General features: G+C 45.7%; 2 protein-coding genes across 3 annotated transcripts in view; both read left to right on the forward strand.

Annotated features, from left to right (window-relative positions):
- The window catches only part of OBSCN (obscurin, cytoskeletal calmodulin and titin-interacting RhoGEF), a 152,422-nt gene extending 149,493 nt beyond the window's left edge, over positions 1–2,929 (forward strand). Inside the window, exon 94 of one of the 2 annotated variants that reach the window (XM_069959132.1) lies at positions 588–2,929. In XM_069959132.1, the coding sequence (XP_069815233.1) occupies positions 588–1,953 (1,366 nt within the window). In that variant the 3' untranslated portion in view covers positions 1,954–2,929. The remainder of the gene's footprint in view (positions 1–587) is intronic. The other variant, XM_069959133.1, reaches the window with a different exon arrangement.
- The window catches only part of LOC138783865 (obscurin-like), a 45,348-nt gene that overhangs the window by 3,894 nt on the left and 22,711 nt on the right, over positions 1–18,743 (forward strand). Inside the window, exons 2-7 of the mRNA XM_069959134.1 lie at positions 7,505–7,744; positions 8,799–8,910; positions 10,424–10,542; positions 14,171–14,283; positions 14,802–14,970; positions 17,982–18,063. Of these exons, the coding sequence (XP_069815235.1) occupies positions 10,431–10,542; positions 14,171–14,283; positions 14,802–14,970; positions 17,982–18,063 (476 nt within the window). The 5' untranslated portion in view covers positions 7,505–7,744; positions 8,799–8,910; positions 10,424–10,430. The remainder of the gene's footprint in view (positions 1–7,504; positions 7,745–8,798; positions 8,911–10,423; positions 10,543–14,170; positions 14,284–14,801; positions 14,971–17,981; positions 18,064–18,743) is intronic.

The following is an 18,743-nucleotide window of genomic DNA, read 5'->3' on the forward strand; positions in this document are numbered from 1 at the left end:
TGACCAGGCATCTACAATCCCCCCCCCACACACACACACACACACACACAAGCCAAACTCTCCATCACTGCCTCACTTTTCCGGCAGACTTCCCCATTACTCATCAGGAATCCACAACATGCCCCCCACTTACACAGACAATTTTCCAAACTCTCCATTACTGATCAGGGATCTAAATCATGACTTCACCAGACCTCACCATCACTGATCAAGCATCTACAAAATGCCACGTCTCCATCACTGATCAGGGATCTAAAAGATGCCACGTAGAAGTCACACCCCAGAATTCTTTGTCACCAATAAAAGAACTGAGTACCCCCTCCTTCAGAAGTCTTCACTACTTTGCAATCTATGGAAAGTTCCACCTTCCCCCTCAGAACTCTCTAAAAGAACTTTTAATTACTAATTGGGGATCTACAGAACATTCTAGCCCCACCACCTACTCCCCATCACTCATTTTTCTGTGTATTCATTAACATGTGTGATGAGGCATGATCTGCAGGATTACCACAACTAACTCCGCATGGTGCTGGTGTTGTCCTATGAGCACCATCATCAGATTCTAATTCACAACTTTACATCACTAGAGAGGAGACTATAACAACAGTGGTGAAGAGCCCGAGGATGAGAAGAAGAATGTCCCCAGGCATATCTCCATCACGTCCAGTTTCAGGACACTCTCCAGCAAGAACCCCTAGACCAGAGTTGTCCATCCCAGAATCGCACTTTGTATCACACAGCAGACAGTCTGTCCATAGATCTGAACAAGAGACACGGAGAACTGTGGTTCCCACACTCTTTGTCACTGAGCCAGAAGATGAGCGTGGAGCCTTTGCCCGGCCAGATGAACAGAAGTCTCGCTGGGTTGAGGTGGAAGAAATTATTGAATTCAAAGTGAAGAAATCACCAAAACCCCAAAGGAAAAGAGGAACGTCTCCAGCCAAACCAGAGAAAGATGACCGACCTGGAAGGAAGTTCCCTCAGTATGGCTCAAGATCAAGAGGATTTCCTGGTGATGACCCCAACACAAACAACTCCAATAACAAACTGGTGGAGGAGTCAAAGTCCACACTAACATCTTGTACCTTATCAGAAGTGGACATCCCATCAATGGAGTATGAGCTCCTAGAACAAGAGGCTGAGGTCGAGGAAGATCTCAATCCTCAAGGTGCTTTAGGGCAAATTGATGATGAAGATTGTGGGATCATCAGTGATTCTGAGTCCCCAGTAACCGCCCACGAGGTGTTTAATACACTGGAGGAGGAAAGGTCAGATTCCAGTGAAAATAAACCAGAACCTCCGGTTGAGGTAGAATCGCCAGATACTGACCAAATAAGTTCTCTTGAGGTAGAAGATTTTATTGTGGAGGAACCAGTAGATGATGATACTGAAGACTTACGAAACAGAGATCAAAAAATTCTTACACGTGATGGGAAAGTTCTGACTTTAGAGGATCTTGAGGATTATGTTCCAGGTCAAGGAGAGACTTACAGATGTGATGAAAATGCTGCAGGCATCTCAGGAGATGCTCCATGTGAGATCTCCGTACTACAGGCAGAAATAAATGAACCGACCATCGGCAAACCAGTGCTGCTAAATGTGGGTAGACCACTGGTGCCTAAACATAGGCATGGCTTCTTCAGCCACTTAAAAGAAGGTATCGGAAGCATGTTCACTGCAGGCTCACGGATGAGCAGGATGAATGTGGTGGGATCCTCAAATGTCTCTTTCCGTATGAAAGAAACCACAGTGGCAGCAGCAACTGTAGGTGCTTCATCGACCAGTCAGTCGTCATTTAACATTAAGCCCTCTTACTGCACTGAGGTCCAACGACCAGGAGACAACGGGCAACCCAGCTTCAAGACAGAAGTTTCTACAAGAACCTTAAGTTATGGAACCCTGGGTGAGACGGTTACCTTGCACATAACTAAGAAGGACTCTTCACAAAGTTAAGTTTAGATAGATCCTGAAAAGACGAGGAGGAGGCCTAAGATCTAGAAGACACCAAAGATGTTCTACAAGAACTTTCCAGTCTTAATGGGAACACTTAATTTTAGATAAAATCAATATCAGTTATCGATAAAATGTCATTCCGTGAAATAACAAAATGGTGGTGACAGGATGAGGAATAGGACAAGAACCGCCACACAAGCTTTGCCTCTCCTCCTTGTAGACGTCTTTGGTGTTCGTGGTTGATCCTTCCTGACTTCACCATCTGGACATGTTTTATTCATTGGCTCTGTCGGAAATAAATCTGAATGTTTACATTGAAACACGGAGTGCGGCTGATGGCAGATGTGATGCGAGTCAGTGCTGCCAGGTCCGCGCCTCCTGTCAATTAGCAAGCAGCACGAAAATTATGAGAAATTCTACTGTGCCTGGCCCACGGCCCGAAGACACTTCCCCAATATATGTCATGCATTATGCGAATTTATGGCAACCGCCGTGCCGCGTGACGGCCTGACTTCGCCTACCACTATGATGACACAAAGTCTTCACACACAATGTATTGGCGCCATTTGTTGTCAGGTTGTGTGTGCTCCGGCGGCCACGTCAGCGTCCTTGCAGGGTTCATGCCTATGCAGTTGGACTCTGTGTATTTCTAAGCCGCCCTTAGGTTTGTTTTTGTGTCATTTCTGCAGATTCTCCTCTCAGCATGGAATTTAGATTGTGATCTAGTTGTTGTTTATTAACCCCTGGAGCCCAGGAGCAAACCCGCACCATCTGCGAGACATGGAGAGTCACTGCTGCTTTCCTGTTATTTCTGCAGATATTTAGTGGGGTTTTTTGTGTTTTTTTTTTGTTTTTTCTTTTTCCATAGAGAAATTATGTTCCAGTGACAATGGCTGCTGAGTGTAATAAAGCTGTGCCGGGGATCTCAACCTCGTCTCCTCTTTATTTGCTTGCATGCTACATAAAGGTGGTACGGTTCTGAGAGAAATAGTCATCTTGAACTTCCGCCAGTCCCATAGACTCCATTCTATGGTCAGGCGGATTCCGTCGTCCACCCAAAGAAGTGACGTGTCGATTCATTGGGCAGACGGCTGAATCCACCTGAGTATAGAATGATGCCTATGGGACGGCCAGATGTACAAGCGGGGGAAAGTTATCTGTGGGCAAGGGCCCAAACATTGCACCTGACTTGGAGAAAAGTATTAAGAGAAACAAACATGGAGGAGTACATTAGGGCAGGGCCTGCATTAGGGGGTCCGTATAGGGAGCAGCATATTACCCTTGCTGATACTACGCATGCGAACCCCCCCCCCCCCATGTAGTGTCCACAGCTGTCTTCTGTCCCCTAGGAATAGAAAAACAACCCCTAAGGAAAGCCACAAAGATATAAGATAACAGAAATAACTGCAGTCCTTGTCATGACCTCAAGGGGGTGCTACATTAGGGGATTTCCTGTGCATTTGTGCATTACGTAGGGAGTTTCAGGAAAGATTTATTAACAGCTGCATGACTTGGTGTTTATGGGGACACGTGATAGTGGGAACCTCACCCCACTGCCCCCAGCAGCTGCGGGGTCTTCCTCTATGGTATGTGGCCTCACAGGTGAGTATTTCTTTAGTCCTCCAGCATCTGGGACTGATGCTCAGGTGTGGAATGACCCCAGACTCTGCTTCTTGGCGTTAGGGCATTTACAAGGTTTTGATAGGGACTGTCCATTATAACGTGGTCACTATGTGCAGATGTATCAGCCAGAATGATCTCCAGATGTGTCATGAGATTTTTTTCCCATCATAGACACAACCACAACCTTTATTATCCTACATGAAAACCATATGCAGGATACTGTTGATGGATCCATTATTCTTCCTCTATATCAGTGCAGGTAGTCATTCAGTTATTAGGCTTGGAAGAACTCTAGTAAGTTGCCGTTGACGGATCTGTTTCTTGTATCTCTGCTAACTATAATCAGCGAGGAACGAATGTGGCTCCGATTCCTCGTAGTTTACATGTCAGCCATAAAACAGATGAGATAGAGATCTGCACAATTTCCTGCCGTCAATGTGATTTTTTAAGCCTTAACAAATAATAAAATTTGTGAAACTATTTAATACTTGCAGATTTTTTTTTGTCATGAACTGGGCCACGACCCTCTAGCTATGAATATGATTGCAGAGGCTGGGCTTAAAGGGGAAGTTCATGAATCAGAATCCCCTCTAAACCCCCCCATAGCCTTAAACTAAGCTTGGAACTCCCTCCCTCCATTATGCTATTGATGGGAAGGGGACCCTAACCAAAAAAAAGTAGGAGTGTTTATCTGAATATACAACCATCAGAGAGGTCACTGCTTGCCTGGTAAGCTAACACTCTACTGTATATGGGGCCTTCATAAGCTGCATATTGACCCAGTGAGTCCTGAATGTGCTGAAATCTCCTAATACTGCACATGTTCCCCTTGAGGACTGTGGGGAAGGGGCATAGGTGGCACCCATAAGGCTGCTCTGTTCATGTGACCTCATCATGAAGCCCGTTGTATGGATGCGTGTAATGTCCGTCCCCCACAGCTAAGGTACGAAGAAGTCCAGGTATGTAAATCCCTAGAAAAATACAAAGGGGACGAGCGACCAGGGCGTGAAAATGTAAACCACCATTTCTGAAGAACATGTCCACATCACAAGGCTCCTTACCCTAAACTCTAAAGGAAGCTACCCATCTTCACCTACCCCTACATCCCCACCAACCTCTACATCCCCACCCATCCTCACCTACCCCTACATCCCCACCCATCCTCACCTACCCCTACATCCCTACCCATCTTCACCTACCCCTACATCCCCAACGATCCTTACCTACCCCTACATCCCCACCGATCCTTACCTGCCCCCACATCCCCACCGATCCTCGCCTACCCCTTCATTCCCACCCATCCTCACCTACCCCTTCATTCCCACCCATCCTCACCTACCCCTTCATTCCCACCCATCCTCACCTGCCCTTACATATTCAGCCCACCTTCCCCTACCCTTCTATCCCCCACATATCCCACCTTCTCATATATCAATGTCTATCCAGCAATCGGCTCTATTTTAGAAGATGAACATGAAGACCTTGACTATAAGAGAAAAAACTAAAGATGAAGCTACAACGAAGCTAAAGATATGGCTGATGTTATAAAGAATAAAGCCATTACCGATCCTAAGTGCAAATGTTAGAAACTCGCACACATAAATCAAGAATCAAGAAATTATACCAAGAATACAGTGACCTATACCTGTAACACAGTCCATTCAAATAATGTTCCTTATATATAAAAATCTAACTATAATACTGCTCCTATATACAAGAATATAACTACAATAATACTGCTCCTATATACAAGAATATAACTGCTATAATACTGCTCCTATATACAAGAATATAACTACTATAATACTGCTCCTATATACAAGAATATAACTACTATAATACTGCTCCTATATACAAGAATATGACTACTATAATACTGCTCCTATATACAAGAATATAACTACTATAATACTGCCCCCTATATACAAGAATATAACTACTATAATACTGCCCCCTATATACAAGAATATAACTACTATAATACTGCTCTTATATATAAGAATATAACTGCTATAATACTGCCTCCTATATACAAGAATATAACTACTATAATACTGCTCCTATATACAAGAATATAACTACTATAATACTGCCTCCTGTTTACAAGAATATAACTACTATAATACTGCTCCTATATACAAGAATATAACTACTATAATACTGCTCCCATATACAGGAATATAACTACTATAATACTGCTCCTATATACAAGAATATAATTACTATAATACTGCTCCTATATACAAGAATATAACTACTATAATACTGCCTCCTGTTTACAAGAATATAACTACTATAATACTGCTCCTATATACAAGAATATAACTACTATAATACTGCTCCTATATACAAGAATATAACTACTATAATACTGCCTCCTGTTTACAAGAATATAACTACTATAATACTGCTCCTATATACAAGAATATAACTACTATAATACTGCCCCCTATATACAAGAATATAACTACTATAATACTGCCTCCTGTTTACAAGAATATAACTACTATAATACTGCTCCTATATACAAGAATATAACTACTATAATACTGCCCCCTATATACAAGAATATAACTACTATAATACTGCTCCTATATAAAAGAATACAACTACTATAATCAACATTGAGAGAAAGGAGCTGCTGCACCTCACACCTATGGCCGCTACTAATGCCGCTAGGCTACGTTTTAAAAACCGCCAGGATGTTGGTATATAATATGATCAAACCATATTGCCCCATGTACCACATGCCGGTCTCCTGGTTCACATGGGTCCCTACACTAACCCCACACTGTGTCGGTCAGCGACCGCCAACCCCGCAAAGCGTGCACAAACAGGGGAGGTGCGAGGTGCAGCAGCTCTTTTCTCTCAATGTCGCACAACTACTATAATACTGCTCCTATAAACAAGAATATAACTACTATAATACTGCTCCCTATATACAAGACTATAACTACTATAATACTGCTCCCTATATACAAGAATATAACTACTATAATACTGCTCCCTATATTCAGGAATATAACTACTATAATACTGCCCCCTATATACAAGAATATAACTACAATAATACTGTTCCTATATACAGGAATATAACTACTATAATACTGCCCCCTATATACAAGAATATAACTACTATAATACTGCTCCTATATACAAGAATATAACTACTATAATACTGCTCCTATATACAAGAATATAACTACAATACTGCTCCTATATACAGGAATATAACTATTATAATACTGCCCCCTATATACAAGAATATAACTACTATAATACTGTTCCTATACACAAAAATATAGCTACTATCATACTGTTCCTATAAGCAAGAATATAACTACTGAAATACAGCCCCCTATACACAAGAATATAACTACTATAATACAGCATATAACTATAATAATATACTCTAATACTGATTCTATGTTTTATAGTCCTTTCTATAATCTCCTGCTGGTCAATAAAAGCTGCTGTTTTATTTCTAATAAAAAAGTGAGGACAAGTTGGCTGCATGGTAGCGGTCTGTGCAGTTGAGGTGTTCCTGTTCCTCTGACATCACTTATTGCTGCTATTGTCTGAGGCCTCACCTCCCTGACTTCCTGTTTGTCCACCACCTATATACTATCATTGTCGCAGAACACTCTGTGTTAGCAGGGTTATGTGCTGTCTGGAAGTCTGTGATTTGTAATTTCAGGCAATAGTTGCAAAAGTAGAGAGTAATGTCACAGAGGCGGGGCCATGAAAGTCAGAAGAGTGGAGCTGCTGCAGGGAGATCTTCTTCCCCACAGTGGATGGAGGGGGATCTGGTGGTTTCCGCTGACGGTGTAACTATATGTTAAATGTAGGGGGTGCAGGTGCAGGGGACCTTATTTCCTGGCACCTGCTCCTCCCTATCACCCGCTGTTTTCTCTGCCCTAATCCACAGGGGGCGGAGCTTTGTTGGACAATTCTATCCGAGCTTCTCTGCAACGTGCAGACCAGGAAATCAGACAGGTCCTCCACAAGCTAGACTCCTCTGGCCCAGGGGTCACCGCCTCTCATGACCCCACCCACACGGATGACAGAACCGCCAAAGGTGCAGAAGAGCCGATCCTAGAAGAAGGGAAGGACGGTGCGGGCGTGTTCAGGGATGCCGACACCCAGACACCTGAAGACAACTTTCGTGGTACGTCCGTGCAAATACAATGTAATGGTCCAACATGGTGCAGTGCAGGGTGAGCTAGTACGTAGTGTATGTTACGTGGCAGGGTGGTCGTGCAAGAATAGTACCCCTAATGAGTCAGTCATACAGAGTGCAGAGAATGGCGGACATGAGGACTGTTCCAATAATTATACAGTCTGCTATAGCACAAGGTAGATATAGCTTATACACAGGGAGAAAGAATATTTGGTCACTGTCCCTTTAAGGATACTGCTAATAGAAGGTTAAGGAAAGAATTTGGCATTAAGTAACTTTGATAGATATGTCGCTTGGTTGGTATGGGCTGTAGATCTACTTAAAGGGATTACAGTCCAATTAGACTTGAGTCTACTGACGAGGATCTTCGCACTTTGGCGGCTGTGATTTGAGAAGAGAATAATCTTACTCACAGGAGACTTTGCAGATCTGTCACATGATACCCAGAGGGACTTATGCAGGAGCACAGTCAGCACTATCTCTGACTGGAGGGTTAATAGAGGATGACAATGCCAGGAGGCCCTTGAGCAATTTTTCTAACCCTGGACCACAAGAAGGACGTAGAAGAAGAGTGACGGACTGTGACGGACTTTAAGAAGTACAGGAGATTTTGCAGATCTGTCACATGATAGCCGGAGGGACTTATGAGGGAGCACAATCAGCACAATCTCTGACTGGAGGCCTAATAGAGTATGACATTGCCAGGAGGCCCTTGAGCAATTTCTCCAACCTTGGACCACAAGAAGGACGTAGAAGAAGAGTGACGGACTGTGACGGTCTTTAAGAAGTACAGGAGAATACTCAGATGCAGCATACTGGAACCAGCATGTAGTGTTTTCTTCTCACAGAAACTTTTAGAATGCTTGATGTTGAAGAGGAAACAATCTCTTCTCCTTAATATTAGGGTACTAATACACGGAACGATAATTGGCCAAATCGGCCCTATCCGGCCGATTATAGCTTTGTGTAATAAACAAAACGATCAGCTGATCCAGGCAGTCTAATTCCTTTTAAAGTTTATGACACTTGTCTTGTGTTGTAGATGACGCCTGCAGGCTGAAGGTTGTCAGCGAGGCCACAGAGGCTCATCCTGAGGTCAGCTCTTCAGAGACCCAGACAGAAGCAGCCGTCAAAGAGACAATCATCCCCATCAGGTATCTACACTCTCACTGCCACTGCTTATATAATGCTCCAGTACTCATATACCTCCCAGACATATTATATCATGTGATATCCGCTATTCCTCTTATAATGCTCCAGTACTAATATAACCTCCAGAGATAATATATTATATGTGATATCTGCTATTCCTCTTATAATGCTCCAGTACTTGTATGACCTCCAGTAATATTACATTATCTGTGATCGATATCAGACGCTTCTCTTATAATGCTCCAGTACTGATATAACCTCCAGAGACATTACATCCTATGTCACCGATATCAGCCGCTCCTCTTATAATGCTCCAGTACTAATATAACCTCCATGTACATTATATGTGACTGATATCAGCATCTTATAACGCTCCAGTACTTGTATTACCTCCAGTGATATTACATTATCTGTGACTGATATCAGCCGCTCCTCTTAGAACACTTCTGTACTGACATCACCTGCTTTTCTTATAACCATCCAGTACTGATATAACCTCCAGACATGACATCATACATGACTGATATCACCTGCGCTTCTTATAACGCTCCAGTACTGATATAACCTCCATATACATTATATGTGAATTATATCACCTGCGCTTCTTATAACGCTCCAGTACTGATATAACCTCCAGACATGACATCATACATGACTGATATCACCTGCGCTTCTTATAACGCTCCAGTACTGATATAACCCTCATATACATTATATGTGAATTATATCACCTGCGCTTCTTATAACGCTCCAGTACTGAAATAACCTCCAGACATGACATCATATGTGACTGATATCAGCCGCTCCTCTTATAACGCTTCAGTACTGAAATCACCTGCTCCTCTTATAACGTTCCAGTACTGATATAACCTCCAGAGACACAAGATCATACATGACTGATATCAGCCGCTCCTCTTATAACGCTCCAGTACTGATATAACCTCCATGTACATTATATGTGACTGATATCAGCATCTTATAACGCTCCAGTACTGATATAACCTCCAGATATGACATCATATGTGACTGATATCAGCCGCTCCTCCTATAACGCTTCTGTACTGCTATAACTTCCATATACTTTATATGTGAATTATATCACCTGCTCCTCTTATAACGCTCCAGCACTGATATAACCTCCGGAGCCATGACATCATACGTCACTGATATCAGCCTCCTATGACGCTTCAGTACAGATGAAACCTCCAAAGATATTACATTATATGTGACTGCTATCTGCCTCTTATAACGCTCCTACACTGATATAATCACTGAGGTTTGAGGTTGCGGTGACCTGTATATAATAGCCAGTGGACTCAGTGAACACCCCTTCCCCCTGGAGGGGGGTATTACAATAGATTTCTGCCTGTATTAACCCTTTGTGGTCCGGCTCACACAGCAGGATGATGAGAGCAGCATTGTGGCAGGATGTCACTCTCTTCCCATGAACAGATTGCTGCCTTAGTCACATTGAGGTTTATAAATAGCTCCAGAGCAGCGCTCTGTCTTCCTCAGGCTTCAGATGGATGCGGCGGAGCGGAGCGGCTGGACACCGGGGGCTCAGCATTGGGACGTTCACAGCCATGTCTACATCCAGAGGAGCCGCCTGCACGTGAGCCCGGAGCCGGGGGCCAGTGAGTACGGGGAGGGGCCCGGGGGTCTGCTGCCAGGACAACAAGTAACAGCTGCATCCAGGGACGCTGCGTACAATGAGGAGGATGAGCACGGTGGGGTGGCAGCGTACGGAGGGGTCAGGGCCGGTGCTGGGGACTACGAGGGACCAGTGATGCCGTATGGGCTATAGGATGCTGAGGGATCATTGTATATAATGGGGCTGAGGCGTAGAGACCCCACACACAATCCTATGCATGCTGCACACCTCTGAATGGAGACAAGGAGGAGGGGGCTCTATAGGCAGGGTCAGTCAGGGCCGGTGTTATGGGGAGCAGTATATGGAGGGGTCAGTCAGGGCTGGTGTTATGGGGAGCAGTGTATGGAGGGTCAGTCAGGGCCGGTGTTATGGGGAGCAATATATGGCGAAGTCAGTCAGGGCCGGTGTTATGGGGAGCAGTGTATGGAGGGTCAGTGTTATGGGGAGCACTATATGCAGGGTCAGTCAGGGCTGGTGTTATGGGGAGCAGTGTATGGAGGGTCAGTGTTATGGGGAGCACTATATGCAGGGTCAGTCAGGGCTGGTGTTATGGGGAGCAGTGTATGGAGGGTCAGTCAGGGCCGGTGTTATGGGGAGCAGTGTATGGAGGGGTCAGTCAGGGCCGGTGTTATGGGGGGCAGTATATGGAGGGTCAGTCAGGGCCGGTGTTATGGGGGGCAGTGTATGGAGGGTCAGTGTTATGGGGAGCACTATATGCAGGGTCAGTCAGGGCCGGTGTTATGGGGAGCAGTATATGGAGGGTCAGTCAGGGCCGGTGTTATGGGGAGCAGTATATGGAGGGGTCAGTCAGGGCCGGTGTTATGGGGAGCACTATATGCAGGGTCAGTCAGGGCCGGTGTTATGGGGAGCAGTATATGCAGGGTCAGTCAGGGCCGGTGTTATGGGGAGCAGTGTATGGAGGGGTCAGTCAGGGCCGGTGTTATGGGGGGCAGTATATGCAGGGTCAGTCAGGGCCGGTGTTATGGGGGGCAGTATATGGAGGGTCAGTCAGGGCCGGTGTTATGGGGAGCAGTGTATGGAGGGTCAGTCAGGGCCGGTGTTATGGGGGGCAGTATATGGAGGGTCAGTCAGGGCCGGTGTTATGGGGAGCAGTGTATGGAGGGTCAGTCAGGGCCGGTGTTATGGGGGGCAGTATATGGAGGGTCAGTCAGGGCCGGTGTTATGGGGAGCAGTGTATGGAGGGGTCAGTCAGGGCCGGTGTTATGGGGGGCAGTATATGGAGGGGTCAGTCAGGGCCGGTGTTATGGGGGGCAGTATATGGAGGGGTCAGTCAGGGCCGGTGTTATGGGGAGCAGTGTATGGAGGGGTCAGTCAGGGCCGGTGTTATGGGGGGCAGTATATGCAGGGTCAGTCAGGGCCGGTGTTATGGGGGGCAGTATATGGAGGGGTCAGTCAGGGCCGGTGTTATGGGGGGCAGTATATGGAGGGTCAGTCAGGTGTTGTCAGGTGTTCCTTTTTTTTTTTTACATGCACTATATATACATATGCTATATGGCTTTGGCACTGAGCACTTTATTGTACTTAAAGAGGTACTCCATTGATTTTTTTTCTTTCAAATCAACTGGTGCCAAAAATTTGTAATACGCTTCTATTTAAAAATCTCCAGTCTTCCAGTACTTATCAGCTGCTGTATGTCCTGCAGGAAGTGGTGTATTCTCTCCAGTCTGAAGAGCAGGAGAGGTTTTCTTTGGGGATTTGCTGCTGCTCTGGACAGTTCCTGACATGGACAGAGGAGGGAGCAGAGAGCACTGTGTCAGACTGGAGAGAATACCCCACTTCCTGCAGGACGTACAGCAGCTTAAAAGTACTGAAAGAAAAATGTTTTCGCTGGTGTACCCCTTTAATGGATGTGTTACACTTAGTGCATCCCTATAGAGATATACACACACATATATATATAGCTATAGACTGCTGTATGGGACCCTCACAGACTTGGTGCGCTGCGGGGCAGGTTACTGTACTCACGGTTAGGAGGACCCCAGGAGGGATGTGTACAGGAGGAAGTCTTCAGGTGATCCTCTGTACACCACCCAGATCTGTGACTGGATCAGCTGGAGTCTGTGTAGGCCCAGGGCTGGATGTGAGGCCTAATAGAGGAGGAGACAGAGGGGAGGGGAGATGTTCTCACTCCTCAGGACTAACTAGAAAGTTCCATCCTCTGGGGAGGGAGAGAGGGCTGAACTCAACTATACAGGGATTAGTTCTCACCCAGGAAGAGGTGGAGCCTGAGAGACTCCTCCCCCAGAGTGCAGCTGCCTGAGATAAGGTCATGTGACATCCTGAAAGTGGGTCTGTCAGCTGCAATGTACATACCAGACTGCTGACCCTGTTACCTGCCCATAGGTCAGAGGACACATGATACCTGTCATATATCTGTCTGTGCTTCCAGGCTACAACTAAGTGCTCAATAACTACTCTGACTACTGATAGTGATGGAGATTATAGGGATTATTATGATTTCTACCATCCCGTCCTCACATCGCACTATAGGGGGGGATTACATAGGACAGGGGCTGAGTAAAGATGGAGATTATAGGAATTATTATGATTTCTACCATCCCGTCCTCACATCACCTCACTAGGGAAGGGGGGGGGGGGGGCATAACATAGGACTGGGGCTGAATAAAGATGGAGATTATAAGGGATTATTATGATTTCTACCATTTTTTTGAATGGGTGGATAGATGATGGGTGCAAAAATGATGTATTTTGAGATGATCGGTGGGAGGATGATGTGATTATGGATGATGGGTGGATAGATGATGAGTAGATAGATGATGTGTTTATGGATGATGGGTTGGAGGATGATGTGATTATGGATGATGGGTGGATAGATGATGAATAGATAGATGATGTGTTTATGGATGATGGGTTGGGGGATTATGTGATTATGGATGATGGGTGGGTAGATAGATGATGTGTTTATGGATGATGGGTGGGAGGATGATGTGTTTATGGATGACGGGTGGGAGGATGATATGTTTATGGATGATGGGTGGGAAGACTATGTAATTATGGGCGATGGGTGGGAGGATGATATGTTTATGGATGATGGATGGATAGATGATATGGTTATGGATGATGGGTGGATAGATGATGTGTTTATGGATGATGGGTGGATAGATAATGTGTTTATGGATGATGGGTAGGAGGATGATATGTTTATGGATGATGGGTGGATAGATGATGTGATTATGGATGATGAGTGGGAGGATTATGTGATTATGGATGATGGGTGGATAGATTATGTGTTTATGGATGATGAGTAGATAGATGATGTGTTTATGAATGATGGGTGGGAGGATGATATGTTTATGGATGATGGGTGGGAGTACTATGTAATTATGGGCGATAGGTGGATAGAAAATGTGTTTATGGATAACGGGAGGGAGTATGATGGATGGATGGATGATTTTAGATAATTGGTGGTAGGAAGATGTGTTTATGGATGATGGGTGGGAGGATGATGTGTGGATAGATGATGTGTTTATGGATGATTGATGAAGGATGATGTGTTGATGGATGATGGGTGGGAAGATGGACAGGGATGTGACATCTGTCCGCTCAGGTCTTTATGTTCTCGCTCACAGGACCCCCATATATGCAGGTGACCATTGAAGATGTCCACAGCCACCGTGGAGAGATGGCACAGTTTGATGCAGTAATAGATGGAAGCCCCCCACTGACCATCACCTGGTATAAGGTAATAAGTGTTATGCTGTGGGCTATGGCAGTGGTACAAGTACCCCAGGGGTCTCTTATGAGCGCCACAACACCCTGTACAGACGAGACCTCTGGGGGGCAGCTTGCTGTTACTTGTACAGATGTCATTATAGGCCCGATGGTGGTCAGAGCTTTGTCACTACCTCTAGGAGGAGAACAGGATAGACATTCTCACTCCCTGGTCAGACCAGAAACAACTAGAAAGTTCCATCCTTTGGGGAGAGGGGGATGGACTTAGCTTTGCAGTGATTGTTCTGACACAGAATGAGGTGGAGCCTGAGAGTCTCCACCCTCTTTATACACCCTTTATACCTCTGTGTATGCGGTTTAGCAGTGTGACTAGTGGCAGATCATACCAGTGACATAAGATACCTAAGATATTCCTCAGCCACACAACAACTATAATAGCCGGGATACGGGTACTGGGACACTGCAGTATAAGGTAGTAGACAGCTCAGGAGCATCTAGTGTAACACTTCTCTACTGGAACTTTTTCAGGACAACGACCCCCTGAAGGAAAACAACAGAATCCGGACACTGCGAGAGGACAGGAAATATTCCCTCATCATCCATCAGACGGAGGCGGGAGATGGCGGGGTGTACACCTGCATCGCCCACAACCCTGCTGGAGAAGTGTCCTGCAAGGCCGAGCTGGTGATGGCTGCAGGTAACTATTCCAGGGAACCGGCACTGCTGTAATAGGTACTCAGCTCACCTGCATGTAACTCTGATCTTTACTGATCCTGGCTTACATCATGTCTTATTCTCCAGAGCTGCACTCGCTATTCTGCAATCTTTTATTTCACATCCCCAAAGCGTCACATCATATCTCACATCCCCATGGCGTCACATCATATCTCACATCCCTGCAGTGTCACATTGTATCTCACATCCCCATGGCATCACATCATATCTCACATCCCTGCAGTGTGAGATATAACCGTGACGCTGCGTTTTCCTCACAGTGTTATATCACATTCCTGTAGTGTCACATTGTGTCTTACATACCTGCAGTATTTTTTCTCATATCGCCATGGCATCGTATTGTAACTCACATTTCCGGAGTTTTATATCTCACTTTTCCGGAGTGTTATACATTATCTCACATCCCCGTAGTGTCACTTTGTATCTTACATCCCCGTAGTGTCACATTATATCCCACATCCCCACAGTGTCACATTGTATCTCACATCCCTGCAGTGTCACTTTGTATCCCACATCCCCGCAGTGTCACATTGTATCTCACATCCACACTGTGTCACATTGTATCTCACATCCACACAGTGTCACATTGTATCTCACATCCCCACACTGTCAAATTGTATCTCCCATCCACACAGTGTTATTTTGTATCTCCCATCCCCACAGTGTCACATTGTATCTCATATCCCCACAGTGTCACATTGTATCTCCCATCCCCACAGTGTCACATTGTATCTCCCATCCCCGCAGTGTCACATTGTATCTTACATCCCCACAGTGTTATTTTGTATCTCCCATCCCCACAGTGTCACATTGTATCTCATATCCCCACAGTGTCACATTGTATCTCACATCCCCACAGTGTCACATTGTATCTCATATCCCCACAGTGTCACATTGTATCTCCCATCCCCACAGTGTCACATTGTATCTCCCATCCCCGCAGTGTCACATTGTATCTTACATCCCCGTAGTGTCACATTGTATCTCACATCCCCGCAGTGTCATGTTGTATCTCACATCCCCGCAGCGTCACATTGTATCTCACATCCCTGCAGTGTCACATTGTATCTCACATCCCCGCAGTGTCACGTTGTATCTCACATCCCCGCAGTGTCACATTGTATCTCACATCCCTGTAGTGTCACATTGTACCTCACATCCACACAGTGTTATTTTGTATCTCCCATCCCCGGAGTGTCACATTGTATCTCCCATCCACACAGTGTCACATTGTATCTCCCATCCACACAGTGTCACATTGTATCTCCCATCCCCGGAGTGTCACATTGTATCTCCCATCCACACAGTGTCACATTGTATCTCACATCCCGGCAGTGTCACATTGTATCCAACATCCCCACACTGTCACATTGTATCTCCCATCCCCACAGTGTCACATTGTATCTCCCATCCCCAGTGTCACATTGTATCTCCCATCCCCACAGTGTCACATTGTATCTCCCATCCACACAGTGTTATTTTGTATCTCCCATCCCCACAGTGTCACATTATATCTCCCATCCCCACAGTGTCACATTGTATCTCCCATCCCCACAGTGTCACATTGTATCTCCCATCCCCGGAGTGTCACATTGTATCTCCCATCCACACAGTGTCACATTGTATCTCCCATCCACACAGTGTCACATTGTATCTCCCATCCCCGGAGTGTCACATTGTATCTCCCATCCACACAGTGTCACATTGTATCTCACATCCCGGCAGTGTCACATTGTATCCAACATCCCCACACTGTCACATTGTATCTCCCATCCCCACAGTGTCACATTGTATCTCCCATCCACACAGTGTTATTTTGTATCTCCCATCCCCACAGTGTCACATTATATCTCCCATCCCCACAGTGTCACATTGTATCTCCCATCCCCACAGTGTCACATTGTATCTCCCATCCCCGGAGTGTCACATTGTATCTCCCATCCACACAGTGTCACATTGTATCTCCCATCCACACAGTGTCACATTGTATCTCCCATCCCCGGAGTGTCACATTGTATCTCCCATCCACACAGTGTCACATTATATCTCCCATCCCCACAGTGTCACATTGTATCTCCCATCCCCACAGTGTCACATTGTATCTCCCATCCACACAGTGTCACATTATATCTCCCATCCCCACAGTGTCACATTGTATCTCCCATCCCCACAGTGTCACATTGTATCTCCCATCCCCACAGTGTCACATTGTATCTCACATCCCCACAGTGTCACATTGTATCTCCCATCCCCACAGTGTCACATTGTATCTCCCATCCCCGGAGTGTCACATTGTATCTCCCATCCACACAGTGTCACATTGTATCTCCCATCCACACAGTGTCACATTGTATCTCCCATCCACACAGTGTCACATTGTATCTCACATCCCCACACTGTCAAATTGTATCTCCCATCCCCACAGTGTTATTTTGTATCTCCCATCCCCACAGTGTCACATTGTATCTCCCATCCCGGCAGTGTCACATTGTATCTCCTATCCCCACTGTGTCACATTGTATCTCACATCCCGGCAGTGTCACATTGTATCCAACATCCCCACAGTGTGACATTGTATCTCCCATCCACACAGTGTCACATTGTATCTCCCATCCCCACAGTGTGACATTGTATCTCCCATCCCCACAGTGTCACATTGTATCTCCCATCCCCACAGTGTCACATTGTATCTCCCATCCCCACAGTGTCACATTGTATCTCCCATCCCCACAGTGTGACATTGTATCTCCCATCCCCACAGTGTCACATTGTATCTCCTATCCACACAGTGTCACATTGTATCTCCCATCCCCGCAGTGTCACATTGTATCTCCCATCCCCACAGTGTTATTTTGTATTCAGCAGCCGTGACGTGGTTGCGGTGAGGATTCTGGGGGAGTCTCATCATCTCGGCGGAGGGGGATGTGACACTTCTATTGTGTGACAGGTGACAGGAGTTTTTCTTCTTTCCAGAAGAGAAGGAGCAGGAGACAAAGGCGTCGCACAAGAGGAGGAAGCTGAAGTCTTTCTTTGAGGTTAAAGAAGAGATTGGGAGGTAGGAGCAGTATTACCGGTCCACAGGGAGGCTGCTCATAGTCCCGGCTCGCTGCCGCATTATTTGCCCTTGTTACATTTTCTGGACATTCTCCTTTGTATAAAGATTCTGCGGCTCAGATCGCACGGAGCATTTACTGATCAGGAAGGAGTGGGGGAGGGGGTGTCCTGCTGTTCAGGAATCTCCCACAACACTGCGGCATCCTGAGGTGGCTGATAACAGAGACATATAGCCCATGTGCCTCTTCCCTGCCCCCGATCAGGTCCTGGATACTGGTTACTTAAAGGGGTTGTTCAGGGAGCAGAACATGGCTAAAACCTCTTGCTCCTCATACATCCCCTTTAACCTTGTCAGTGTGATTATAAGAGTCCATCCTGCATAGTCCCTGCAGGTATTGGGAGCCCTTCTCACATAAACACTAAACTCCACAAGATTAAGTATCCTCCAGAGCTGCACTCACTATCCTGCTGTTACATAATGTCTTATCTTCCAGAGCTGCGCTCACTATCCTGCTGTTACATTATGTCTTATCCTCCAGAGCTGCACTCACTATGCTGCTGTTACATCGTGTCTTTTGCTCCAGAGCTGCACTCACTATTTTGCTGTTACGTCACATCTTAAGGCCCTGTTACACAAAGTGATTATCAGCCGTGTTACCAAATGTTATGGCCAATAATCGC

Source organism: Dendropsophus ebraccatus, chromosome 2 (assembly GCF_027789765.1).
Source record: "Dendropsophus ebraccatus isolate aDenEbr1 chromosome 2, aDenEbr1.pat, whole genome shotgun sequence".
In the NCBI taxonomy this organism is placed as follows: Eukaryota; Metazoa; Chordata; class Amphibia; order Anura; family Hylidae; genus Dendropsophus; species Dendropsophus ebraccatus.